Here is a 27982-nt window from a genome sequence, read left to right as displayed (position 1 = left end):
GATTTTAATTGATTTAGCTGCTTTAGTTTCCTGGTGTGTATGTGCCCTGCGCTATTCAGACAAAGGTGAGCAGCGGAACCGATCCCTAAATGCCTGAAACCTTTCCTTTCATATCCCGTTTTTCCTACACAATTGTGAATGGTAAAACATTAAATCAAAGTAAATTAATCTTTTGTGCATTAGCATTCAGGTAAAATTGCACGGCGAATTTGTTCTGGTTTGACTGAATATATCAATCTTGGGCTGAAATGCTTTTTCTCATGATTTTATTTGAAAGCACTCACAGATTCTGATGCCCCCAGGTCCTCTGGCAAGCTGCTCGATAAGGGCCAAACACACCAAATCTGCCTCTCCATAGGTCTTATTAGAGCCTAGTGTAACAGGAAGGGGAGCATCACCTGACATGCATTGAGGCAGTTATCCAGTAGGTAATTTGGAAGCCAGGAGAAGAAACTTAAGGTCTATTATAAAGCCAGGACATGCACATTTATTATTTATTGTTCACTTGCGATTTCCTTCAACTACATTACTGTAGAGGAGAAATATATTATTTGAGACACACAACAGGAACATGGTCCACAAACACAGCATACAGCATTAGGATGCATTCTTGAAATTTGACAGTAATTATTTTCTTAAGGTTGTTAAAGTGCACTGGGTTATGAGAGATCAAGCTCAGTTTGACTATTTTAGGGATGAGAAGAGAAAAGGCGAAAGCACAGAGAGGTGAAAGACAAAACACAAATTATAGGAGAGAGGTGACAAAGCTCGCACATATTAGTGACATATAAATGCATTGGATTGTGTGGAGAATAAATGCTAAGTGCATCATGGGAAGTTCTCCAGCAACCCAAACCCATAGCTGCATAACTAGGGAATGGTTCACGGTTACCTGATCCAGCTCTAACTATGAGCTCTATCAAAAAAAAGGGGAGGGTGTTTAAGCCTAATTTTAAATTTAGTGTGTCAATCTCCTAAATCTGGATCTATGGGGTGATGGCCTGATATCTGAAGACTCTGCCTCCTATTCTACTTTTGTAAACTCTAGGAACCACAAGTAAGCCTTCAGTCTGACAGCGAAGTGCTTTGTTGGAATAATGGGATACTAAAAGGTCTTTAAGGTGTGACGTTGGGGGGATCATTCCGGACTTTGTACGTGAGAGGAAGACTTTCAAATTCAGTTCTGGATTTAACAGGCGTTGAATGAAAAGAAAAAAGAAGCCAGTAGAGAAGAAATATGAACTCTTTTCTAGTCCCTGCTACTATAATAGAGACTTACAGTAGTAAAAAACACATGAATGCTCTGCTCTGATCTGGAACTACAATAGTGCACCGGTTAGCACTATTACCTCAGAGCAAGAGGGTCCCAAGTTTGAACCAACCTTGCAACCTTTCTGTGTAGAGTCTGCATGCTGTCCATGTTCCTAAGTTAGCTGGTAATTCTGCTGTGAGCTGTTGCTGTTTCTTTGTGCTCTGTAAAAATGGACTCTGAGGTAGCATGGTTCTAACTTTAGCAAAAATGAGCAGAAGGCCCAGATATTTGTTTAATGTTCTCACTGACAGGATGTATCCTGGTCAACAATGTTTCCAAGATTCCACACATTGTTATTGGAGGTCAAGGTAAATAAGTATCTTACACACCATGTTTGGATTTATTTATTTATTAGATTTTTAGGGCCAAATGTAATCTAAATTTTGTTAGAAGTAGCCAATTACATGTTATCCAGGGATTTCTGTTTTTACCCTCTTAAGCCCCAAGGGGGTTTCTGAGCTTCCTGCTCAAAAATGTAATGCCCAAATTTAATTGATTATTTCTCTGCAATTACAAACTCTGTCCTAATAAAGGTCATCTTATCTTATCTTATCTTACATTTGGTTCCAGGATTTCAGTAACCAACATATAAACATCATCTGTGCAAAGATTTATGTTTCTAAAGTGAAACAGTGAAAAATTACAGCCCTGTCAATACATGAATATCCAGAGGTTGTACAAAAATGTCCAATTTTGGCACGCAACTGGACACCATGCCAGTTGAATTTTTTAGGTATTAAAGAAATTAATACATTTTATTAACAGGCCTAAAATGCTTTTTTTTTTTAATATATTTTTGAAGAATTAACCACACATTTACATGGTAATGGCCCTTTTCTGCAGTGCACATGAAGCTAATTGGTCTCTGGCCCTTTAAACTCCGAGGGGCTGTAACTTTGGTTTCTTTTGGTCAGTTTGCATGATTGACACCTCTTTTTAATCAGTTTAGCCAATAGAATCAAAGTAATGATGCCATGTCACGTCACTTCAACCAATCAGATGTTGCAATGCCAAAACCCACGTGGGCCCAAATTTGCTGCTTGTGGCTTCTGTCCAGTCACGTGTCTGTAGGTGGGTCTAAAATGGAGGTTGTTGACAGAAAACGGCTCTGAAGGCATGGCTAGGTAGGCATGGTAACTACTGATAATCACGTGGCTACCGGCTACCAGTGAAAATAACAGCAGAGGGTAAGCCAATCTCTGTCTTACACATTTGCGCTGCTGTGTGTTTTTGTGGTTTTCTTTTGCGGCTCATTCAGTGAATTTTGGTCTGATCGTGGTGAAACTTCATGTGTGGATTCAGTGATAGCTCTGGAAGCTAACCAGCCTATCTTTAGCCGGTTACATGAAGTCTGGAGAATTTCCAGTTCGGTTTTGTTTGTTTAGTGGTCTTCTGCGCATTTACGTAACTGCTTGTTAAATCATGGCTTGTTTTCGATGTGTTTGGTGGTTGTAGAAATGGTTTATGTGACATTTTAGCTGAGATTCAGAGGTTTCTGTGGATACCACACATGTCTGGACTTATATTTCTCACCCCGTCTTATATCCAATTAAACGTGATCTCCTCCCAGGGCGTGGGGCTTAAGTGGTTAAGAAATGCCTGCAGTGGCTCTCTTCCACAGCTTATCCTGTCTTCCTTCTCTCTCTCCAACCTGTAGCAGCAGATGGCCCCGCCCCTCCCTGAGCCAGGTTCTTCCTGTTTCTTCCTGTTAAAAGGGAGTTTTTCCTTCCCACCGTCACCAACGTGCTTGCTCATAGGGGGTCATATGATTGTTGGGTTTATCTCTGTATGTATGTATGTCTATCAGAATACAGTTCAAACCAGCACAGTTCGGTTCCTTTAATGCCGATACTGTATAGTAAATTCACAGAGTACCTATCATCTCCAATTTTGTACCATCCAGCGAGTGGAAATGGATCACAAGGAAACATCTCACTAACTTTCTCTTGGGCAATACGACGTTGGAGCAAAGAGGAAATGTTATTTAATCCTGCATTTACATATTTCACGTTGTGCATTTATTTGATAAGTTTCTCTGCAAAGGAGTTTTCACAAAATATTAAATATGATCATTTTTGTGACCCAACACTCAGTTTTTGCTATCTTGCACCCATCTCATTCAGCTGTTGAGGCACAGCATTTTAACAGCTAATGTACAGTGTCAGTGATTTAAATAGAGTTCGCCACAGCAGAGACGATGAAGACCAAAAAAAGAACAAAGAATAGCATGTCTTTTGGACACTTGCAGCATTTCCTGTCTTAATATCCTGTATTGCTGGAATTGCTATTAGCCTGAATAGACACTGACATTTACCTGAAGAATAAAACTCAGTCCCTCATTATAATCTCACTGTTTCCTTTGTAATTGCCTATGACAGTTACGTGGTTGTTGTCCATGTGTCGTTAGTCCAGACGCCCCTTGTGATAAGCTTCTGAGTGCAGATAGGTTGCAGTCCTGAGGCGCCTGTCATAAATAAAATGCATTACCACTGCGGCTGCACCGTTATAACCTCCTCTCGGCTGTGCTCTCCTGTCTCATCACCCTGCTGACCACAGAGGTGAAGTGGTTACACAGTGTGAATGTGCGCATTTGCACATTCTTGTTTGTGTCTATTTGACATTTTAAAGCTAAAAATAAAATTACTGGTCCACCACGATGATTTTCAACTCAACCCTTTTGTCATTTAATTTAATGTTCAGATGATGTTGCTTGCTCTTCTACCATTAAAAATTAGATTTAAAAATGCTTAGCTATATAAGCAGTTTAATTGGAAATACTTTCTGCAGAGCTGTTTTGTCCTTCCCTGAATGATTTATGATTCTGTAACACTTTTGAGAGCATTTCCAAACACATGAAATAACCTGACATTGAATTAGTTGTTGTAAATAATAATAATCTTCAATAGTTCATTTACATGAACACACGAGTCATCTGACGTTTGGTTTTTGGCTAAACTGTTTTCTGTAGCAAATTTTAACGTTGTATAATCTGTGATAGACTAATGGATTGGAATTATTTAGTTCGTCTTGTATCAGGCCAAATGCTAGAATATTGTCCTTGGAGATATGAGTGATTGTACCTTCTGTGTGCTTTTAAGGACATATTTAGCTTATGAAAGCTGTTCTGTCCTTGCCTTCATGCTAATGCCCCAAACAAGGCCTTGACTTTCTACGTTGTTCTCAGGCAGCCAGCCGACCAGAAGACAGGATCAAACATGGGAGGAGGAGATCTCAGCGACTGGAGTCAGATGCTCTTTCATCTCTTCTCTGCCATGCCAGCACACACTCTAATGCTTCATTTTCCCCACGCACAGGGGAGGGAGTCTCCACAAAGAGAGCTTTCTGAGCGAACTCTCTCCGTGTCTATCTCTCGTTTTCAATTCCGCTTTAACTGGTTCATCCCTGATAGAAATATGGATCAAGATAGACTTAGTTATGCGCTCCAATTTTGTATGCATCTCTCCCCCCTGATGTGGAAAAGAGTAAATATGTGCTTATTGCTGCTTTTCCTCTCAAGAGAACCCGGAGCTTTTGCCGACTGTGATTGCACCGAATGGTTTTGTCTGAATGGACTATTGCACAAATGAGGCTATAGTCATTTCTTTGTTTCTTTCGGAGCAATATTCAGAACATTTGTTACATCCAACCTCTGTGAATTGTTGCCACTTTCAAGATCACCTGAATGAGATTTGGTTTCTTTATGTGTAAAGGTCAGTCTCTCTTTACATAGTGTCGACTAGTGTTTGCTTCCCACTGCTCTCCATTTCACAGCCTTTCAGAACTGAAAAAGAGAGAAAAACATATTTGCTCCATCCTCTGGTTCTGAAGTCTTTTGAATTTCAGCTGATCTCTATATACTATAAAAAGGTAGATGTTCTGTGTTTGGTCTGTCTTATTAGAAATCTGTTGCCTATGGGCGACACAAAAAATATTAATAAAGACTGAGATTAAAATGCTAAAGTAGCTTCACAGAGAGTTTGAACACCCAGGCTAAATAAAGCAAACCTCCAGAGGTGAAAGATGTCACAGAAATCTGAGAATATCCAATTTACTGCTACTTATTAGGATAAATACCAATCATTTACATGATATAGATTTACACTTGAGTAACAAGGCAAAGAAATTTCATGATATCAAATTGCCTTGAGCAAATTTAGTCAGAGTTTGCTATTTCGAATCTGCAGACATACAGGATTTAATTATGCTGAATTAGCAGCCTCGAAGAAGATGTGTAAAATTTGAATGTTCAATCAAAATGGAAAGTATCTTCAGCTGGAGAAATTTGGCCTGGGAGATGAATGAATATATTTTATACCAGAGAGAGAGGGAGAGAGACAGCGGGAGAAATAAAAATACAAATTTCAAACGCTTACAGTCTCATCTAATCTGTTCTATTGAAATTATGTGAAATTATCATATCCTGGCAGGCTAGAAAAAAAGAGCACTTTGGAGGTTCTCAGTGATATCAGTTATATAAATTTGAACTCTTTAACTTGAGTAAGCCTCCAGTGAGTCTGGCTGATTCCAGTTCACCTCTCAGCATTAGTCTTTGATCTCTGACCTTGGATTTCAAAATATCGGAGCATATGTGAAAATCATGTAATAGGAGACAAAAAGGAAAACGGTGGGCTGAGTTAGCTACTCGAGGTAACCGAGTAATTATTTAGTGTACTGTGATTTGTGGAGTGATTGTGCATTCTGACTTTGGGTTAGAGGTGGGCGGATCGACCCAAATATCTTTAGGATTGATACCAAAGCACTGATATCGCATCAGTACGAGTGCAGCAGGATTGATACTTTGTTTCTATCCTCTGAGATTAGTAAATAGTTCAATGAAAAATGTGTTAAATAAAGTATTGTTTTGGAAATAAAAATCAGCATCTGAACCTTTTAATCTTTTATTATTCTAATAATTCTTTTTCTTCTTCTTTTTTACTGTTGGACGTCATATGTCAGAGGTAATATTTAAAATCGGTACAGGTATTATAATAAAAAGAACATTTCTCAAAGTGTTGTAGATATCAGATTTTTTTTTTTTACCAAACTAAGAATTGCTAAAACTCTTTCTTCTATAGTTTCATTTTATTTGTGTTAATTTTCCAACTTTAAAAATTCATCAGTTTTTATTATTATTTAATTTTTTTTTTCACATTTAGTTTTCGTTTCATTTTAGTTAACTATAATCACCTTGGTTGGTATTATTAGACATAAACCTTCAGTTGAAGTAGTTGTATTGTACGTATAGGTCATATTTATTATACGCTTGGTCAAAATTATATTAGTGATACTGGCTGATGTGAAAGGCCATTAGTAACCTACACTTGTAGAAAATATGTTGCCTCTATGGATGTTTATCAAAAAAGCTGTTTATCAACAGCTCCATTTCATATCAGCGAGTAGCCTTTCCTCTTTGTTCCCCGGTGTTCACAGATGCCTGTCACGTCACCATGAAAAGACAAGAGAAAGGGAGAGCATGACACAGATGCATCCCCCCTGACTGACAGACAAGCAGGCTGAGAGGTGTAGCTGATCCCTGAGAAGCACTGCGGGCTTAATATCCCCTCTATATCCTCTCCTTGCGCCGTCTGGTGCCACGAGGCTCAGGTCTGACGTCAGTGTTATTTCTGTCCATCTCTTGGTCAGGGAGGGTTCATCATTTCAAATGCATTATTCACACCGGCAGCATAAACCTAGACAGATCTTATCTCAATAGGGCAAAGCAACCATCACCCCTGGTACACTGGCTGCATAAACAGAAAAGGCTCTGGCTTCACTGTTTTTCACAAATACTCACAGAAGGACTTCTCAAGAAAAAGGAGGGACTTCTGGGAAACCCATGGTCTTTTTAGTTCTGATGTCTTAAATGGTCCTACAAACAATGTCAGGTTATTCAGCAGTGACTGATGTTTTGAATGTCAACGGGCATTGTGCTCCACACCTTGTTAGATAAGCTTTCCTTTCCCCAAAGAATCCACAAAAATCTGAGCTACACATCCTCATGCTCAATGAATACAGGATAAAACACATTATTTTCACTCATGCAATCAAATGCAATTACAGTTCAGCGTAATATTGGAAACATGACTCTTAATCTCCTTTTTGCCAATGTGTTTGTTGTTGTTTTTCCTCAGTGCATTGGTGATCGTTAAGTCATTTTATTATCTGTACTTTCTTTCCTTGTTTATAGTTTACATCCTGTTTTTTATCTGCAGCCATCCTGTTATTGAAAAGTACACAAAAACAATGGCAGCATATTGCTGTGTTGAAGCCCTTCATTTCAGTTGTAAATCCACTATAAGAGCATCATAAAAAAAATTTGATTTCTATTCAGTAGGAAGAAAATATGAAAATTTGTTTAAGACTTTTCTCACGTCATCACAAATGGGCGAACATTATAAAGATATTGAAAAATTAAGTCTACACCCACATGAACTTTCACAGTTACCAAATGATGATAAGCCTTTCCCAGAAAAGAACGATTTTATAGATACTATTTAAATTATGCACAATATGTGTTGTGTTTACAAGGTTCTATAATAAGGGAAGAAAATTAGTACATGCTGTTACCCTGTCAGACCAGGGGTGTCGCTAATGAGGCTGGGTAAGAGAAAGAGGAGAAGAAGAAAGTAGAGAGCGAGAACAAGATGGAGCTCCGCTGTAAAGCCTAAAATAAAGTGTTGAACCCAGACGTCGCCTCCGCTGCCTGATTACACACCCAACAAATTGGCGACGAAGATGAGCGCTTCAGTGCCGAGCCCACCGCCCTTTTTGCAACATGCGGGTGAGCCGCCAATACCATTTATGACGTGGCGCAAATTCTTTGAGAACTACATGCTAGTGATAAATGCTACGGGAGATGCATGGCCGGAGGCGAGACGACGAGCCGTCTTATTACATTGCTTGGGACCAGAGGGACAACGACTGTTCTACACACTGCCGAATCAAGGTACAACGTTTGCGGAAGCCATGACTGCGCTTGAAAACCACTTTGTCCCTAAAGTGAATGTAGTGGCATGCAGGCACACATTCAGACAGCGAGTTCAGCGGGCTGATGAAACGGTGACCCAGTATGTTGCCGCCCTCAGAGCATTAGCTGTGCCATGTGGTTTTGGAATAATGGAGGGTGAAATGATTCGGGATCAACTTGTTGCTAATGCTAATCTCAGTGTTGTTAAAGAAAAATTGCTGCTGGAGGAGGACCTTACATTGGACAAGGCAGTTACTATTGCATGTCAGGTGGAGGCTGCGGTCAAGAATGCTACACTCCTCTCTGCTGCGCCCACGGCCCAGACTGCGGCAGTACAAGCTGTGGAGGTGAAGGACGCACGTCTTCGGGGAAAAAGAGGAGCGCGACCGGCTCAAGCTCGGGGACCTACATCTAAAGAATGGCACAAAAAGGCAAGTGATAAAGAGCAACAGCGTCATTGTTTCAGATGTGGATCCGAGAAACACCTGGCTAATGATAAAAACTGTCCAGCAGCAACAGTAAAATGTGATAAATGCAACAAAAAAGGGCACTTCGCCAGAGTTTGTAAATCAGCTGTAGCAGTGGTCAGGGAAGTAGTTGTTCCTGAGTTTACAGTTTTATGTGTCGATGATCACAAACTGATGACTGCAGCATGTGATAAGATTACATGCAAAATGAACATTGAAACACCACAGGGAAACTCTCAGGTTCTGGAGTTAATTGTGGATACAGGAGCTTCAGTATCTATCCTCCCAGAAGCCATCTACAAAGAACATTTTGCACCCTGCGCTTTGACTGAACCGAAAGTTAAGCTTGTCACTTATGCAAAAGGTGACTTGCCTGTCATTGGCTGCCTACAGGCTTCAGTGAGGGTTGCAAACAATGACAGAAAAGTGCCAGGATCATTCTTCATAGTTAAAGATGGATCACCGTTGCTGGGGTTGGACTTAATTAAAGCACTTAACATTGATATCATTGCTGGAAAAGTCATCAACAAAGGAGAGGATCCTGCAAGAGGAGCACCAGCCAGTAAACAAACATGCATGGTGAATAACATTGATTCCTCTTCTTCCCATCATCTCGGAGCTGTTAAAGGGTTTATCCACAAAGTTCGAGTGAACAAGACAGTACAGCCGGTTCGCCAAAAACTGCGGCGTCTACCACTCAGCATACGTGAGGAGGTGTCAGCTGAATTGAAACGTCTACTCCAAGCAGGCATCATCGAACCAGTGGATGCAGCTGAATGGGTGAGTCCTCTGGTGGTTGGAAGAAAAAGTAAGGGAGACTTAAGACTTTGTGTGGATCTGCGTGAACCTAACAAGAGTGTGATCATGGACTGTTACCCTCTTCCTCACATGGAGGATTTGTTCGCACAGCTGGCTGGGGCTACACATTTTAGCCAGATTGATTTAAGTTCAGCTTATCACCAACTGCCTCTTCACCCTGATAGCCGAAGCCTCACAGCATTCATAACCCATGAAGGACTCTTCCGGTTTACCCGAGTTCCATTTGGACTTGCTTCAGCCCCTTCTGCCTTCCAAAAGATGATGCAAACAGTCCTAAAAGACCAGACAGGAGTACAGAACTACTTGGATGACATAATAGTGTATGGACATTCCAGAGAAGAGCATGATGAACGGTTACAGGCTGTCCTCCAACACCTGAAGGATGTCGGTCTGCAGATCAACTTCAACAAAAGTTCATTTGGACAGACATCTATTCCGTTCTTGGGACACGTCATTTCCAAGGATGGCCTGAGCCCCAGCCCAGACCACCTGACTGCCATTGCCAAAGCCCCTGCACCACAGGACATGGCTGCTCTTCGTTCCTTCTTAGGCTTGACTTCGTGGTTCATCAAATTCCTAGCAAACTATGCAACTGTGGTTGAACCACTCCGTGAGTTACTTCGGACAAGCCAGACGGCTGAACTTCAATGGACTGATACAGCAAATGAAAGCTTCAACAAACTGAAGGAAATGCTACTAAAAAGCCCAGCACTGGCAATCTTCAACCCAAATCTGCCAACATTCATCACCACTGATGCGTCAGATTATGGTCTTGGAGCTGTTCTGACCCAGATCAACTCAAACAATGAGGAACGTGCTGTTGCTTTTGGTTCCCGCACCCTGTCCCCAGCCGAGAGGAAATATTCAACAATTGAAAAAGAAGCCCTCGCCTGCGTATGGGCCGTTGAAAGATGGAGGACGTACATATGGGGACGGAGATTTACTCTGAGAACTGATCACCAGGCCCTCACCACCCTGTTAAGTACTAAGGGGATGAACAGAGCTGGCATGAGGATAGCACGTTGGTCAGCCAGACTGATGTGTTTCCAGTATGACTTAGAGTACCGTCCAGGAAGCCAAAATGTTATAGCTGACTGTATGTCCCGTGTTCCCCTGCATACCACAAACACAAGTGAAGACTCTGAACAGGACTTAATTACAGAGATTGCTGAAATTTCTCCTCAGCTAACAGCGCTTCCACTGGCTGACTTCAAAGCAGAATGTGAAGACTGTCCTGAATTAACAAAACTAAGACAGATCGTTCTTTCGGGCTGGCCGAAAGTAAGAAAATCCTTACCAGATGATGTCAAACCCTACTTCCTGGTCCGACATGAACTGGCAGCAGAGTCACCGCTGATATTTAGAGGAACACGGCTGATTGTTCCTAAATCTCTGCGAGGAAAAGTAGTGCACCTAGGCCATGAAGGACATCAAGGCATGGTCCGAACCAAACAACGCCTGAGAGATCTATATTGGTGGCCAAACATGGATGAACTGGTCCACGAAATATTGTCCACATGCACAACCTGCCAATCGTGTGACAAGACTGCAGCTGTTTCACCTGCACCGTTACAACCCATCAAATTCCCAGAGGGTCCGTTTCAACATGTTGCTGTCGACATTGTTGGTCCGTTTGAACAAGGAACCTATGACTGCAGGTTTGCCATCACACTAGTTGACTATTTCAGTAAGTGGCCTGAAGTCTCATTCACACCAAACGCCTCAACTGCGACAGTGATTGCATTCCTGACTTCCATTTTCGCCCGTGAAGGAAACCCTTATGAAATTACAACTGATAATGGTCCGCAGTTCACCTCAGCTGCCTTTGCTGAGTTTCTCGCTGAAAGGGGCATAAAACACATCAGGACAAGCGTCTATCATCCTCAAGCAAATGGATGTGTGGAGCGCTTTAATAGAGTACTGAAGGACTCCATACAGACAGCACAAGCTACTCAGCGACCATGGAAAACTGTGGTTACAGAACTGCTTCAAAGTTATCGAGCGACTCCCCACGCCACAACCGGTGAGTCCCCTTTCCAGCTCCTCAGAGGAAGAGCCATGCGGACTAAACTCAACATTCTGCCACCACCAAAGGATGCAGGCCAATATGACCACATCAGATCCAAAGTGACATTGACACAGAAAAGAAGTGCACTTTATACAGACAGAAAGAGAGGTGCTGAACCTACTAAAGTGACTGTGGGTGCGTCAGTGAGAGTACGAAAGCCATTCCATGTGGGAAAAGGAGAGCCACAATACACCAAGCCGCTGGAGGTACAGCAGCAGACGGGTGAGAGTTCTTTCATCCTCAGCGATGGGAGAAGATGGAATGCAGCACGTCTCTCACTTGTCCCAGAGAACTCAAAACACACACAAAGAGCTGATACAGAGACAGAAAACATCAGCTCAGCACAGACTGCTACACGTCCCACACTGCAGAGGGACAGACAACCACCAAGATGGACAAAAGACTTTGTTATGAAATAGTTCAGAGGTACAAAGAAAGGAGAAATATGCAGATGTGAGAAATGACTGTGAAGGGAAAGTGCATTTGAGTTTCATTAGTTATCTTTAATTCCAGCTGTGACTTCTGATAAGCTGAGAAGAGGGCACATGGTTGTTACTGTTGATTCAGGGTTGATCCGGGGCACGTTTACTTTGCCATTACAGTTCTTTTATCAGGATATATATATAATACTATTCTGAAGTTACTAATTCCCTCAAAAGTAAAAGGCTGTCGAATGTTTCATGTTGTGCTACAAGGGAAAGAGTATTATTTGAGAAAAGGGGGAGATGTTGTGTTTACAAGGTTCTATAATAAGGGAAGAAAATTAGTACATGCTGTTACCCTGTCAGACCAGGGGTGTCGCTAATGAGGCTGGGTAAGAGAAAGAGGAGAAGAAGAAAGTAGAGAGCGAGAACAAGATGGAGCTCCGCTGTAAAGCCTAAAATAAAGTGTTGAACCCAGACGTCGCCTCCGCTGCCTGATTACACACCCAACAATATGGTTTTACCATAGTTTAACATCAGTTCTGTAGCACAGCAACGAGCTTTAAAAACACTACTTTACTATTTATGCATCAGCCAGTCAAAAAACAATGTTAGCAGTAGTTTCTGCAGTGCTTTCTATCATTACCATCAGCACCATATTACATTTTAATTATTACATGTTTTATTTAATTCTGATTTCTGGCTTTTACAGAGCGATTACACTGTCTTAAACAGAATGGAACTTACTCTCTTTTTCAGCTTAGTTAGTCATTATTCATATCATTCCTCCCCTTTAGCTTAGTGTATATACATGACTGTGGGGTTGAGAAGAAAGGCTCATTACCGATGTACACAGCAGCCATCAGCTGCATCTCTTAACACCATAATTGAAATGTTAATTTTTATGATATTATTACAGGATTATGGCCTGTGTTCAGAATGAAATCCAAGGTCTTGTAGAACAACGAACAAACGTAGACTCCCCCACTAAAGTCCACTGGCAGACTCAGTCCTAGTTGAGTACGTAGTGTGAGTCTGTGTGACCAGACTGTGTGTGTGTGTATTCCTCAGCTAGTGTCAGTTCAGTGTCAGTGTCTCCTGTTTTCCATTAGGCGTCTGTAAAAACTCAGCTCTGATATGCTAATAAAAATATTTGGAACAATTCACTATGCATGCCTTCATGAAGACACTGTCTAGGTTAATGTGGGTGTACGTGTGTAGCAGTGACTTTTCATGAATAGCTTTACATAAATGAGATTCACGTAACCTCGTTTAGCCATTTTCCCCATTTTTGTTTTATTTTATTTTCCCCAGAGCAACTTTGCTCCTCTGTGCTTTTGTTTCCCTTCCCATCTGTATGGCATATGGCCTGATAGGCAGATGTGATGCTTTTTGTACTTTAAACCTGATAGGTAACTTGGCGTTTTTGTCATTCAGATCACTATCTTGATTGCTTTCTGTTGCTTTGATGACCTGAGGGTGGCTAGCTAGTGAACATGGTGACCAGCTTTGTCTGTTTTTTTTGCCAAACAAAAATACAATCAATCCCTGCACCACAAGCTCCAAACACACCAGTGCTCTGGCTTTTACACACACACACACACACACACACACACACACACACACACACACACCTTTAGTGATTGCTTAGACTAATTAACAGTTTAGCTGTTGGTATAATTGTCAGGAGAGCAGAGAGACACGCTGGGTTTGCTGGATCCTCATTTTTTTCTATAATTGGGACTGGCTGGTGAGGTCAAAGCATTTTTCTTTTATATTTTATCATCAGATAAACCGAGCCTCCGACAGCATTAAGCCTTAAGCAAAACATGGATCAAAGCAAAATATTATCTTCATTATCTTCACCTTATGTATTTTAATGCTTCATAATTTATTTTTATTAAGTCTGAAGGCATCCTTTGCTTTGAAAGTTTCTTTTCCCCCCTTGTAGGTTTTCAAAAATTACATACTGCGTTTAATTCCAATATTCTCCTGAATTATAAACGTAGTGTAGATTTATTGGCTTTTATTGTTTAAAGTATGTTGTTTCTCTTCACTTGGATGAGTGGGCCGTGCCATAATGGAGGCTACTACAATCACTGGACTTTCTGCATATAAACACTGCCATAGCAAAACAAAGTGAAGGTAAAAAAAAAATCCACCAATTAGCTTTTGATGTTGTTATCCTGTTAACACAAACAATTTCAGGTACTGTGCAAACTTTTATCAAAGCACACAGTGGATACTTATGTTTCCACATAATTCCAAAATCATATTTCATAGTCGTGATGTCGTCCATATCGTCTGACAATGTAGAAAAAAAGCTGTAATTTAATGAAACATTAATAAGAATACATTATATAAGGCAAATCTAAAATATTTGGTATGACCACATTTATTCTTTCACACAGCTTGAACTCTCTTAGTCAAGCTAGCTTGGAATTTCTTTAAGCAGGCTTCAAGAAGTTCTCCAGGCTTCTTGATGTTTTCTGCCTTTTGTAGGGTAGGGGTTAGGGTTAGGGTTAGGGGGTTAGGGTTAGGGATGTTTTCTTCTTTGGATGTTTTCTGCCTTTTGTTCCATGCTCTGTCTCATATGGCTTCACTAATGTGAAGCTCAGCCTATGGGGAGCCAGTTCATGACTGGTATTGTTCCATTGTGTGTTTTTCTATCCAGGTATGCTTTAACTGCACTGGCAGGGTATTTGGGATCATTGTCATGCTGAAGAATGAAGCCATTGCCAGTCCAGCAATTTCCAGATGGTATTGCACAGTGGATTAAGATCTGAAATGCAGTCCACTGTGTTTTGCAGAATGTTATAGACTGTTGGTACCTCTGTCCTGCAGTCCAGGTCTTTTGTAATTTGCCTTTTATTCCTGTTTCCCTTCCTTAGGAATGACTTCTCGCTGGCCACCCTTTGACTGAGAATATTTCTAATGAACCTGAGCAAATAGATGGATCGGCTGAAGAGTCACATGCGTCTTGCGTCAGGTCTTATTAAGGACATGGCTTTTTGATACTGTGTATCAGCTGTAGATGGTGTTTTTAGGCATGCCGCTTCTTCTTTTTTCTAAACTTGTCCCATTTCCTCAAATTTTTAAGGAAATGCTGCAAACCATGATAAGCAAGCTATGCTGTTAGTTTTTAGCCCATAGCTCTGTATGAATCACATTACCAAAGACACCATTTTCTGCCTGTCCAACTGTTTCATTTTTGTGTTTGTTTGTTTGTTTGCATGGATTTAATTCCTTTTAGTTTTATTTATTTTAAGATTTGCTTTTGGTGTTTATTAGATAGGACAGTACAGGAAAGTAAGGAGAGAACAATGTGCAGGAGATTCCAGACTCAAACCCAGATCCCTGCAGAAGTCTTTTATGGACGGATTGCTCCTCAGCCAGGTGAGCTATACTGCATAGAGGTACAGTTTAAACTAATTCCTTGTTGTGTATGTCAGCATGCTGTCAGTGTCAAATGACTTAACAAAAAAACAAACAAGCAAATCTGGGGGAAAGGAGCCAATGTCCAAAGAAACACTCAAACGAGTGAGGGGCGTCTCAGTGCTTTTGTAAGTGTCTGTTAGACTTTCACTTGCTCAGTTGTGACCCATGTCTGGATGTTTCAGTTGGATGTGTAGGCATTTTTTCTCTACCTAGAATGACACAAAGAGCTAATATAAGGACTTGTAATAATAAATAACAAAATAATAATTATTTCTCAAACTCTTGAATGATGGCATATTTTCGAATACTGCACATTGTAGTGAAACTGAAAATAAATGTGGCCTGTGTGATTGTTTTGACCACCGTGTACAGCTTGTTTCCATTATCCACATGGAAAACTGATTCCCACTTCCACATCCAGCAGAGAAATGTTGGAATTCGTTTACTATCCAGCACTATTCAATATTCATACTTCCTGCCATTGGACAGTCTGGCTAGTCTGATGTGTGTTTTGTGTTTTTTCCTTGATGCTTCTGCTTCTTAGTGCACAGAGATTAAACCAAAATACAGCTGCAGGCCCTAAAATAAAGAGCTACAAATGCATTACATTGGATTGCAGTGATAGACAACTTGAACATTTAAAATACCATAGTTATTTAATCTCTTGGTATTGTAAAAATGCAGATTGCTGGATCTGTGAGTTTTCTATTTACATGTATATTCTTATGTTTGGTATCACAGTCCATTCAAGCTCTTATCTGACCCATTTTCCACAGTCACAGGGTTATTTTCTTCTGATTGTGATGTCTGTCTTGTTTCCAGCTTGCACACAATGCAGACTGCAAAACCCAAAGCTCTCAGACTGTTTTTCACATATATGCATTTATACAAATAACAGTTCTTGATGACCCAACAAAAACATGCGGCTATGGTAGCTAGACCAAAGATGCTGCGAGTATTCTGTGCTCTGCTTTACGACACACTCACTGTATCCAGCCTATTTTTGTGTGTTTCGTCTCTCAGCAGGCCTCATTCAAATTGGATGTAATGTAATGTAAATAAGCCAGGATGCAGCTACCGTGTAAGCGGTTAAGACCAGGAAGCCTGGCAGGCACTGACTGGAAGGGGAGCCTGGACAAAGGAACATAAAGGCCCAAACACAAAGACAAATCAGGCATAAAAGGGAGAGCCACAACAGCTGACTTTATTTACACAGTAATTGGATGTTTTTGTCTCCATCAAATGCGACCTGCTAAAGAACGCATTAGGAAAAAAATAAAACTAAAGATGTCTTTGGATTGTCCCCTCCCTTTCCCTTTTTATTTTAAATGACTTCATTAATTAACCTCAGTTTGCAGACAAGAGGTTCATCTAAACATACAGAGCCAATTTGATGCCTCCTGCCTCGCACTGCTGGAACGTCTCTGGAAAGTTTGGGGGTTCCCCTTTGAATACGGATTCAGGGAATCTCAGTTAATTTTTAAGGCAACGTTATATTCCTGCTTTGAGCTGTTAGACATTATTTGACATGTCGTCTGGTGGTTAGCGTTTATTTTGAAGTAATTGCTTCTGAAAGCAGGGTGGAAGGGATTTCATTAGTTCCCTTGCCCCTGTCTCACAGCAAACACTTTACCTGGACTCATTAAGCATCAGACATGACACTTCACAGAGACTACTCTGCCAGCATTCAGGCTGTTACTATGCCAAGGTCTGCCCTCTTGGAATAACCTGCCAAAGCTGCATGCGTCGTTTCCTTTGTGCCTGATATGTTTTCTTCCCCTTTTGGTGGCGCACGTTTGTCTTTCAACTGAGGATTTAGATAAGGCAACGGTAACGCAGGGTTAACTATTGAATTTAATGATTTCAATGGCTGAAAAATGCTAAGCCATCACAGTTATTTGATAAAGATCTGAAGGGTTCGAACATTGTAAAACCTGTTTTCCTTCTCTGTTTTACCCTCAGGGATCCTGCACCTTAAAATAGATGCACTTGTGGGCTTGATTCAAGCAGTCTGCAATCAGTCAATATTTATGAATATGAACGACCATGTGATTATGGTAAAAAACACAAATAGCTGTGGGGCTACTCGCTTTATCCTAAATTAAAAATATGAACTCTCATGATGTTCCATATCAGCATGGACATAAAGATTTTATTAAATTAACTCAAGTGCTTGGGTGAACATATATTTTCTCATATTTTGAGCGACTCTGACATATTTGGACTTCAGTGATTATTTGGCTGTCTTGTATGGGAGAAACTTTGACATGCATAGTCTGAATTGCAAATGAAATACATTTCTGTTTGAGTTTGACCCATTTTTTAAAATCTTGTGCGTTTTATCAAACACAAAAACCCGCAACAGAAGAACTGAATGATATAACAGCAGGCCTATGATTCACTATATGATGGAAACCCTCCTGCAGGTTCCCCTTCAGGCTGCACCCTGATGGAGTATGTAAAGATTTTAAGTGTTTTAAAAGGGTCTGTGGGTAGAAAATTGCACATTGTCAAGGAACTCAGAGAAAGGGGAAGTAGTAAACACTGCTACATGCATGATGAGTGTTTAACAAGTAAGTCAGACCTTAATGAGAATAACAAAAGACCATATACTTGCCTGTACGTAAGACTATATGTCTATATGCACCATCATCTCTGCGGTATTTCTTTTATGCTGCATTCAGCCACATACCAAACTTTGACGCTGTGTGGCTTTAGGCAGTCTGAGTGGTAGTAGACTAGCAGGAGAGGGGGGAGAAGAGGGAGTCTTCATCATGTCTCATTTCAGCCTCCCAGTGCCCTCTGGCGGTGCTCAGAGCAGGCGGTACCCAACCAACTCCTCATTTCTTCCTGAGCTAGTCTCTCCATTAATAGCTTAGTGCCGCTCCAACTCCATTGTTATTCCTGCCTGGCTGCATCCTGCAGTAAGGATGATGCATGTTTATCAGACCAGAAATATTGTGCAAATCTGCCTCGTGAGAATGAACGCTGAAAAGAACGCGTCCTCTGACTCCAGATGTCATCCTCTTGTGTGCTATAACTTTGCCTTGAACAATCTCTTTGACCTTTTCTCTGCAGCTCTCTAAAAGCTTCGGTCATTTAGGCCAAAGATAAATAGTGTGCTTTTACTTGTTACACTCTTAGGCCAGACCAGATTTTTCTAGATCTTGTGGAGTTGGAGCCTTTGAAAGAAACTGTGGTATGGATTCATTTGATAGTTTAAAAGCTGACTTGCAAAATCCAGCACACAGATCTATCAGTCATCTGCACATCCTGTAGTTTGTGACATGATGCTTTATGCTGAAATTGATTATTACTGCATGTCATGCACGCGTACACTCACACGCAAAAACACTTTGAACTTGTAGAGTCAGCTTTGTTTAAAACCTCAAAGGAATTGGATAAGTAATTGTCATTGAATCTGCATAATAAGGACACTATGTCATCTGAATTCAGATGGCCAGCTCGCCCTAATGATCTGTTACTTTTTCTGTTACTCATGAGCCAATCAACACATTAGTATCACATTTCTATTTTCACTGTCTGTCATTAAAAACACATTTTCCTCTCACCTCCATGTGGATGGAGCTGTTTCTCTTAAATAAATCAAATAATTGGAATTGCATTGTTTTATCAAGTTTTTTTTTACAAAATTCGGCCCAATACAATGTGTAACTAAATTCTGATGTCTTGCCTGTTTTATGTTTTATATTCATAAATTAGAATTTATTATTATACGCCTCTCAAAAGCTGTTTATTTTTTCCTGCAGACAGGAATAGATGAGTCTTGTGTTTGAAATCTAGAGAAACAATAAAAAACTCTTGTTGAATGGATATTGAAAGATTTCAGTCACAACTTGAAGCTGTTAAGGAGGTTTATTTTGAGGAAAACTGTCATTTTGATTGATGGTTTTATTAAAGGGATTTTTTTCTGCTTAAGCTCTGATGTGAAGAAGACTGTATTGTCAGCTGTGACAGATGATGTGGATAGCGTTGTATAAGAGCGCTCTCTACAGGCAGTGTGAGAAATTGCAACATACAGCCTTTCTATTTCCTGATGCCGAGGCTTTGCTGAGTGTCACCAAATTGCGGAAATAACGAAATAGCTAAACGTGAAGTAAAGCATGGGTAACAGAAGTACTTATACAATATTTAAATGCAATATCATGTTATGACACCAGTTATCTTATATCTATTCAAATTAGCATAAAAAATTAAAAAAAGAAAAACAGAAAGATGCGTTGACTGTTCAGAGACAAGACATCCAATTGGTTCCAGTTCTTTCTACAATGCAACAAAATTGTAAATAGTGATGGCTCAATTTGACTTTTGGCATGTTGACATGTAAGTTTAGTATAAAAAAACCCCCATCCAGGAACAATAAACACAACATCTCCCTTATAGTTATAAAAAAAATGCTATTATGGAGTGTTGTGAATGACTACATGGCTAAATGCAGTCTCCCATCATGCCTCTGTGTCACTGTGTTTCATATTTAGTTTAAGGACATCGTGTTTGCTGTGCTTGTTTTGGTTCTTTAGCTTTCATTGTTTGTTCCTGTTAATGCGGCAGCGTTGTTTTAACTTACAGCTATAGTTGTGCTGAAAACGATGTTACACCATGCCTGAAATTATGTGCAAGGTTACTGACCTGTGCTTTCCATTGGAAGCAGATTGGATTTGAAAGAATGCTTTAAAAAAAAAATACAAAAAAAAGTTACAAAAAAAGTATTCAGTGACTTCTTGATGCATTCTCAATCATCCAGGAAAGTAAATCTCCAAAAATTGTGTTCATAATTAGATTAAGGAACTGACCTCCCAGCCCATTGTTCCCTCAGTGGGCTGGTTTCAGTCATTATGCAAATGTACTGTTTATAAGATTTGGGGAAACCTGCAGTCAGCTGAGACTGAAGAAGTCACCTGGATGAGTGACGAAACGTTTCTCCCACAACACGCTACGTCCAGATGAACAGAAGCAACTTTTGGAGATTCAGTGACTTGTTACCGTGGGATTCTTCAGTTACTACAACATTACAAATGTTTTGACATGATATAAATTTATTCTGCAGTCTCTCTATAGGAGCAGTAGAACTTTGTGAAAAACAATATATCTTGTGATCACAAAAAAATCCAGTGTTGTAGAGACATCAATTTCTATTGGCTAGCGTAGCATAACATGAGTTACATCAGGGTTAAAAGCTGCATTACAAATTCAGACAAATGCAGTGAAAACAAAAACTGAACCCTGGACTCACTGCCACATTTCTACACAAGTGGGAGTGGTTTCTGTCTCATTTATGGATGTGGTGAGGCAATGCATGTAGTTAGTATTTTACCCGTGGTTTAACATTTGTGCACACAAAACAGTGGTGGATACATTAGGAACTCCTCTTAAGGTGAGTTCTCAAGGCTAAAACAAAGCTTCAAAAATTAACAAGTCTTGGGAGAAACCGTATGGCTAATCTGTTAGAGACAAAGCAGCCTGACAATATGTATGATCACTGTCATATGTTTGTTTCCCTTGCAGAAGGAGTTACTACACAGCTTTGGTGTTTAAAATACCGTAAGTGAAAGCCATGACAAAGATATTCGACAATAATCTTAGTATAATTAATTATTTTGTGCTGTTTTAATCTCCAGGAGCCTTTTTTGTCCTGTTCATGGTAGAAAAGTGAGAGAAGATTTTCCAACATGCAGGCTGCAGGTGACTTTCTAAATGTATTCAACACTGAGGCCAGCAAGATATCTGTGACACTCTTCCTCATTTTTCTTGGTCTCCTCTACTGGTGAGTAAATAAATGTTAGGTGGCTTATTTGTGATGTTCATTGTTCAGTAGAAATGAGGTCACTTATATTTTCGTGTCATAAGGCAAACAGTTTATGGCAAACAGTGCCATAAAGCACATACATTGACATTTTATAGAGCAGACAGTGCAAACGAATGCAACAATAACTCTAGACAGAATCCAGGTAAAGGTGAGCTCTGTTCTTTACTGCATTTGACACAAATTCTTTTCATTCAACCTACAAACAACACATTTCAACACTTTTGCCTGTAGGTATTCAGTCCGTCCCTTCTCAGTCCTCTCACGATGTGGCATCAAACATCCGAAGCCAGTGCCTTTCTTTGGCAACTTATTCATGTTTCAGCAGGTAAGATACAGTGTAACAAAGGAAGACCAGAGTTACCTTCAATGTCTGCTTGATTTTGCATCAAACAGGGATGGTTCCCTTGTTCCTACTTTGTGTCATTGTTAAAAGATTGTCAGCTGACTGTTACATCGACTGTATTTTTTTAATTCTTCTTTTCAGGGTTTTTTCAAACCTCTGAATGATCTTATCAAAACATATGGTAAAGTATGTGGGTAAGTAAAAGCACATCCTACAACAACAACTACTGAAATTGTGAATATTTTTCTTCTATAAACGATCTACAGTTTTTTGAGTTTATTGATTAATCTACAGAGTGAAACGAGATGACACTTTACACTTGGTTGGTCACTAAAGTATACGCTGCATATTTCAGGTATTATTTGGGCCGCAGACCAGTGGTAGTGGTAGCAGACCCTGATATGCTCAGACAAGTGCTGGTAAAGGACTTCAGCAGCTTCCCTAATAGAAGGGTGAGAACATTATATAGAGCATGTAGATGCATGATGCGAGTTTATTTCTGATTCTCACACAAATAACTGAGCAGTTATTACACATTTTGTGCCTGTGCTCTCTTATTTCTCTGGGCAGAGATTTGTGTTTGCCAAAAAGCCTATATCCGATTGCTTGCTCCAGTTAAAGAATGAACGCTGGAAACGAGTGCGGAGCGTCCTGACCCCATCTTTCAGTGCTGCCAAGATGAAAGAAGTGAGAAAATAAAGATTCCTCATATATCCAAGACAGATAAGATAAGATATGAACTAGAAGATCAACAAGATTCCTTTAATTAAGCTGAGGACTTTTATTAGAATGATTTGAATCTTGTGTGTATCCAAAACTCAGTGCCATTTTTTTCTCTCCTGTTTAAGTCAGTTTACAAATTTAATAATTTATGTGTTTGTTATTTATTTTTACATCGCCCCCATCTTTAGCTTACACAATGTTTGAAATGAGGAAGTAAAAACCTCAAAGTTTCTGGTAAAAGAGCTAAACATCCAGTTCTTGCTGGTGTTTCTTTGTAACTTTTATTAATACATAATTTGTATCATTTAAGTGTAAATTTAAATACATTTAATATTAACTTTGTACCTTCTTTATGTCTTCATTTCAACTGGTCAGCAAGTTAAATATTTTTCTTTGTGACCAGAAGGAACTCATAAACCTTTAAACACCCAGCGTTCACTTTTGCAGTTGGTTACTGCATGTCTGCATCTTTTGCAATATGTGTAGTTTAAGTGTCTGTGCTGTTGTGTTTATGGAGCTACCTTTCCCCCATTTTCTATGTTTATGGACCTATGATGATTCACTGGAGTATATAGAGCTGGTTTACATCTGTCCTTATCTCTCCACTTGAGTGTAGATGGTTCCGCTCATCAAAACAGCCACTGATGCCCTGATGAAGAATCTGAATGTCCACGCTGAGTCAGGAGAGGCCTTTGACATCCATAGGTAAAGCAAAAATTAAAATAATATTTTTTTGTGTTTTTTTTCTGTCATTGTTCATATTTTTCTGATAGCATGCCATCTTTCAGATACTTTGGCTACTTTACCATGGATGTTATTGCCAGTGTGGCATTTGCAACTCAGGTGGACTCGCAGAACAACCCAGATGACCCGTTTGTCCAACACGCTCAGATTGCCTTCACCAATAATTTCTTCAGGCCTATTTTGTTACTTTTCTGTGAGTCATTATTATAAAATTAATGAAACTGAGATATGTAAATGGGACAATAATAAAACAAGATGAGGGCAAAGAAAATAAAAAGTAATGTGGGGAATTCCTTAAAGTTATAGTTAAGCATGATAAATAATTCTATGTATTGAGTATGAAGCATTTTTGTTGATATACCTGTGTATGCAGTTCTCTGCTGATTTGTGTGTTTCTGTCTTTAGTTGCTTTTCCCTCCATCATGGCTCCTCTGTCGAGGTTCATACCCAGCAAAAGACAAGACAAGATGAATAATTTCTTCATTAACAGCATTCACAAAATCATCAAACAGAGAGAGGAGCAGCCTCCTGAGCAGGTGAATCTCAGATTTTCAACATTCCCAAATCTGTGCATTGCTTTGAAAGAGTCCTTTTCCTTTCATTTTTATTTATTTCTTTTACACGTAGAGGCGTAGAGACTTCCTTCAGCTGATATTAGATGCTCGAGCCACTGAAGAGTGTGTGTCATTGGAGCACTTTGACACATCAAACGATGCTCATGAGACTGATGTCAGGAACCAGCAGACCCAGTCTTCAGGCACAGTTCAAGAAAACGGGAGCCAGCAGGAGCAGTCTGTCAGGCGTCTACAGAAAAAGATGATGACTGAGGATGAGATTGTTGGTCAGGCTTTCGTCTTCCTCCTGGCAGGCTATGAAACCAGTAGCAACACTCTGGCGTTCACCTGCTACCTCTTGGCCCTCCACCCTGAATGTCAACTCAGAGTACAGAAAGAGGTGGATGATTTCTACACTAGACATGTGAGTGTTTTACAGTTGGTTCTGATCTATTTTGATTCATGCAGTTGTGGACAGTCATTGATTGTCATGCTGTTTGCTTTGTAGGACTCACCTGATTACACAAATGTGCAGGAGCTGAAGTATTTGGACATGGTTATATGTGAAGCATTACGCCTCTACCCTCCTGGATTCAGGTAAAGAAGGATGTCAATTGGATATGAAGGTTGGCCACAGTGGGGCCTGGAGTAGTATGCTGTGACTTTGGAAGATTTTCAGTTTTGGCTTTTTTTTGAAACATTCATCAACTGTTTGTCTCAGCTAGATAGTGTAGTAGTAAAACTACACACTTTTGGAGCAGGAGTTGCAAGTTCAATTTCCACCCATTATTCATTAAGGGTCCTGGCTAGACTCCCCATGCTAAAACAAAAAACCCCAAAGCCCTCGAATGGCGCAGCTACGTTTGCAGCCTGTCCGAAGCTCCAATGCAAGCATTTCACTACATGTTGTACTCTTTATGATTGTGTGTGTGACAAATAAAAGTTGTTTGTTTGTAGCTTTTCATGGGGTATAGCCATAATCCTATCATCGGTAAAAACTCTATCGTCATTATTATTATTATTATTATTATTATTATCATCATCATTATTATAATTACTGACGCGGTTGCAAGATCCAACATTAGTGCATTTCAATAATACAGATGTTTTCTGACTTTGGGACGTTAAGGCTCAGGTTCTGTTCATATTTGGTTGCAGATGCATTAAAATATGTTCAGTAACTATCAGTACACTTAAACTCATCTTCCTTAAATGGACACAAGTACAGAGAAACAGAGAGGAGGACATGACCGCAACTATAAATGACAGCTAAAGTCAATAGAGTGGTGGGGAAACACTTCATGCTGACAGTTACAGCTCTTATGAATATGCTGAGTCCAATTATAACTGTGTGGAATAAAGAAAACAGTATTTGGATTCTGTAAAACAATCTTTTTTGTCATATTTTGTCCCACTAAGGTTTGCACGAGAAATAGAACATGACTGTGTGGTGAATGGTCAGCAACTTCCTAAAGGAGCAATACTGGATATCCCTGCAGGCTTCCTCCATTATGACCCAGAACACTGGCCCGAGCCTGAGAAGTTCATTCCTGAGAGGTGCTTCAGTTCTGTCTGAAACGAGTAAAAAGACTGACTTGTGTTTACTGAAATAATGACTGGGTGCCGAAAATTCACATTTAAAAATAGCACCAATTGAAGTTAACTTTGAAGTGAGTCACAGCCATTCAAATGTTGACTTATTAACACGAATAACAGCTGTATATTAACAACATACACATGGAATATTTTTCTGTACAGTGGTACAAATACAATTGTTAAGGTGTGGTAAACACTTTTGTGTAGTGACATTATAACACGTGCAACCCACAAATACAACCTCAATTCAAATGTTGGGACACAGTGTAAAATGTAAATTAAAACAATGCGTTTACAAATCTTATAAACATATATTTCATTCACAATAGGACAAGACTGAAAACATTTAAACTGAGACATTTTATTATTTCATGAAACAACATTTGCTCTTGTTGTTTTTGTTGGCAGCTTTGAAGTTGTGACACTGCGATATTTACCAGTTAGTAGTATGCCCTCTTCTTAACAACAGTCTGAGGAGACCAGCTGCTGGACCTTTGGGAGAAGAATGTTGTCTCATTCTTGTCTGATACTGTATAAGACCCTCGATGCTCAACAGTCTTAGGACTTCTTTTTTGCACTTTGCACTTTCATGATGTGCTAAATGTTTTCAGTTGGTAAAAGGTGCAGACTGCAGACAGGCCAGTTCAGCATCTGGATTTGTTGTTTGTAAATCAATGCATTCTGTTTTCTTTACACACTGTAAAAGATTTTTGGAACTGGGACTGAAGCATGCATGGGATTTCCTTTATTTTCCAATGCTTTTCATTCTTCTTTAAAAAAAAAACTTGCTGTTGTTTTCCAGGTTTACACCAGAGGCCAAGGCCGCTCGACATCCATTCGTATACCTACCATTTGGAGCTGGCCCTCGTAACTGTGTGGGAATGAGACTCGCCCAGCTTGAAATCAAAATGGCTTTAATGCATCTGTTCCACAACTTCAGCATAAAAGCCTGTTCTGATACTAAGGTAGGATGCAATAAGAGAAAACCCATACATTTTCATTAAAGTAATTCCTACACTGGATAACTGTAAGACTGTTGAATTTATAACTACAAGCATGTAATTCTACAACCACTGTTTACTGTGAATTACACTGAAAAAACTGAAAACATCAATATATTTGTATATTATGCCGTAAGGTAACCACCGGTAAGAAAACCTATCTTTAAATTTAGGTTTTAGTGGAAGCATGACCAAAAACTACTCTCACATGTCCTTTAATTGTTTTTTGCTTTAATGTCATATACAATTTTGGACTGTCAGTATTATCAGCTGCAAATAATGACTATGCTGGAGTTTATTGGACATTTGAAACTGCCATAAGCTGCAAATAGCCATGTAATCCTATGACTACTGGTTAGATACACATTTGTCAGATGCTTCCATTTTTAAGATATTTTTACACAAATATATGGAAGATGTTCTCTTTTTATCTTCAGGTCCCTCTTGAGTTGAAGTCATCCAGCACTCTTGGACCCAAAAATGGTGTTTTTGTGAAAATCACAAGAAGAGAACAAGGAGCTCATCTGTCATCAGCTGATTAAATCATTTACACCATACTGAAACATAACAATCTCTTACTGTATGTCCATCAGTTCAGTGGCACTTGTTTCATTTATAGTCAGGACTTGGTAGATGTTTGAAAAAATGCAACACTGAAATATTTAGACTTAAATATAATAAGGGATTGACTGATAATTAATGCAAATGTTTCTCAGGCACATATAAATTGTAATTTTGTGATTACAACTGTTTGAGAATGAGAGAAATGAAACATGACAATATATCTGATATTATTCTTTATTAAAGCACGTACAAATAAAGTGGATGAAATCACTACTTTTTGCAAATCATAAAATACTAAATCTTTTTTGACAGCAAAGTTGATTTAATCTGGCACATTCTAAATTCTTTCAGGTGGATTGGTACACAGTGTCTACACACATTGGGCGCGAGCACTCTCTACAGACAATGAAAGGAATTGCAACATGCAGCATTTATATCATTCCCAATGCTGAGATTTTCAGTGCTGGTTGTAAACAGAATTGTGCAAATAATGAAAAGAACACATTTAGAAAAATTAGCAGTTTTTATATTCATGTGAAATTTTCTGTATTGAAATAAAAATCTGTCTATCAGTAAAAAATAGGTGTAAAAACATCTATCTTGTACCATTTAGACAACCTTCATGACTCTTTAGAGACAAAACATCTGATCCAAATTTTCTCTACAGCATGACAAAATCAATACTGGTGATGTCTCAACCTGGTATTGCATGAAGAGGAAGAATCAACTGAGAAAATTTAACTTTGATGAAAAACTGTGGCAGGTTTTCCAAGGTGTTTTGAGGCTCTACTTGTGTAAAAAGGCTGTCAAACAGCCAGGAATGGCAAAGACAAGTTAAGCCTCCCGCTTTATAGCTGCAAAAAAGAAAATAATTTTATGAATATTTTGGCATCTTCAGTTTAGTCTTTTTGTGTCACTTTATGTCACTTTTGATAGACGTTTTTTCTTGTCATCAAATAAAGCTCCTGTGTTGCATATTGTTCTCGCATCTTCTTTCTTCAAGAATTAATTTTCTTTGGCTAGCGTAACATTACATGAGTTACATCAGGGTTAAAAACTGCAATACAGGTTCAGACAGTTGACTAAAGAAAAGCAAAGCTGAACTATGGACCCCTAAAAGTTTGTGCAATAGCAGCT

General features: G+C 39.5%; 1 protein-coding gene across 5 annotated transcripts; it reads left to right on the top strand.

Annotated features, from left to right (window-relative positions):
• Window positions 1-2395: 2395 nt before the first annotated feature.
• Window positions 2396-27788, top strand: LOC309710739 (thromboxane-A synthase-like). Of its 5 annotated transcripts, XM_082540479.1 has the most exons (17): window positions 13689-14200; window positions 14730-14815; window positions 14947-15044; window positions 15347-15451; window positions 21133-21278; window positions 21552-21645; window positions 21805-21857; window positions 22019-22115; window positions 22234-22350; window positions 23003-23091; window positions 23175-23323; window positions 23536-23666; window positions 23758-24108; window positions 24193-24281; window positions 25104-25241; window positions 26083-26245; window positions 26719-27788. In XM_082540479.1, the coding sequence occupies exons 5-17, from the start codon at window positions 21184-21186 to the stop codon at window positions 26821-26823; spliced, it is 1671 nt and encodes a 556-aa protein (XP_082396605.1). In that variant the 5' UTR covers window positions 13689-14200; window positions 14730-14815; window positions 14947-15044; window positions 15347-15451; window positions 21133-21183; the 3' UTR covers window positions 26824-27788. The 5 variants fall into 5 exon arrangements, with proteins under 5 accessions (XP_082396606.1, XP_082396605.1, XP_082396604.1 ...); XM_082540480.1 differs by lacking the exons at window positions 13689-14200; window positions 14730-14815; window positions 14947-15044 and adding an exon at window positions 2396-2499; XM_082540478.1 differs by lacking the exons at window positions 13689-14200; window positions 14730-14815; window positions 14947-15044; window positions 15347-15451 and adding exons at window positions 20805-20888; window positions 21020-21055 and having other exon boundaries at window positions 21160-21278.
• Window positions 27789-27982: the final 194 nt, after the last annotated feature.

The sequence above is a fragment of the Aulonocara stuartgranti genome, assembly GCF_965226115.1.
Source record: "Aulonocara stuartgranti genome assembly, chromosome: 7".
NCBI lineage: Eukaryota > Metazoa > Chordata > Actinopteri > Cichliformes > Cichlidae > Aulonocara > Aulonocara stuartgranti.
Note: the sequence above shows the minus strand (reverse complement) of the source record. Positions and strands in the feature narration are given on the sequence as shown.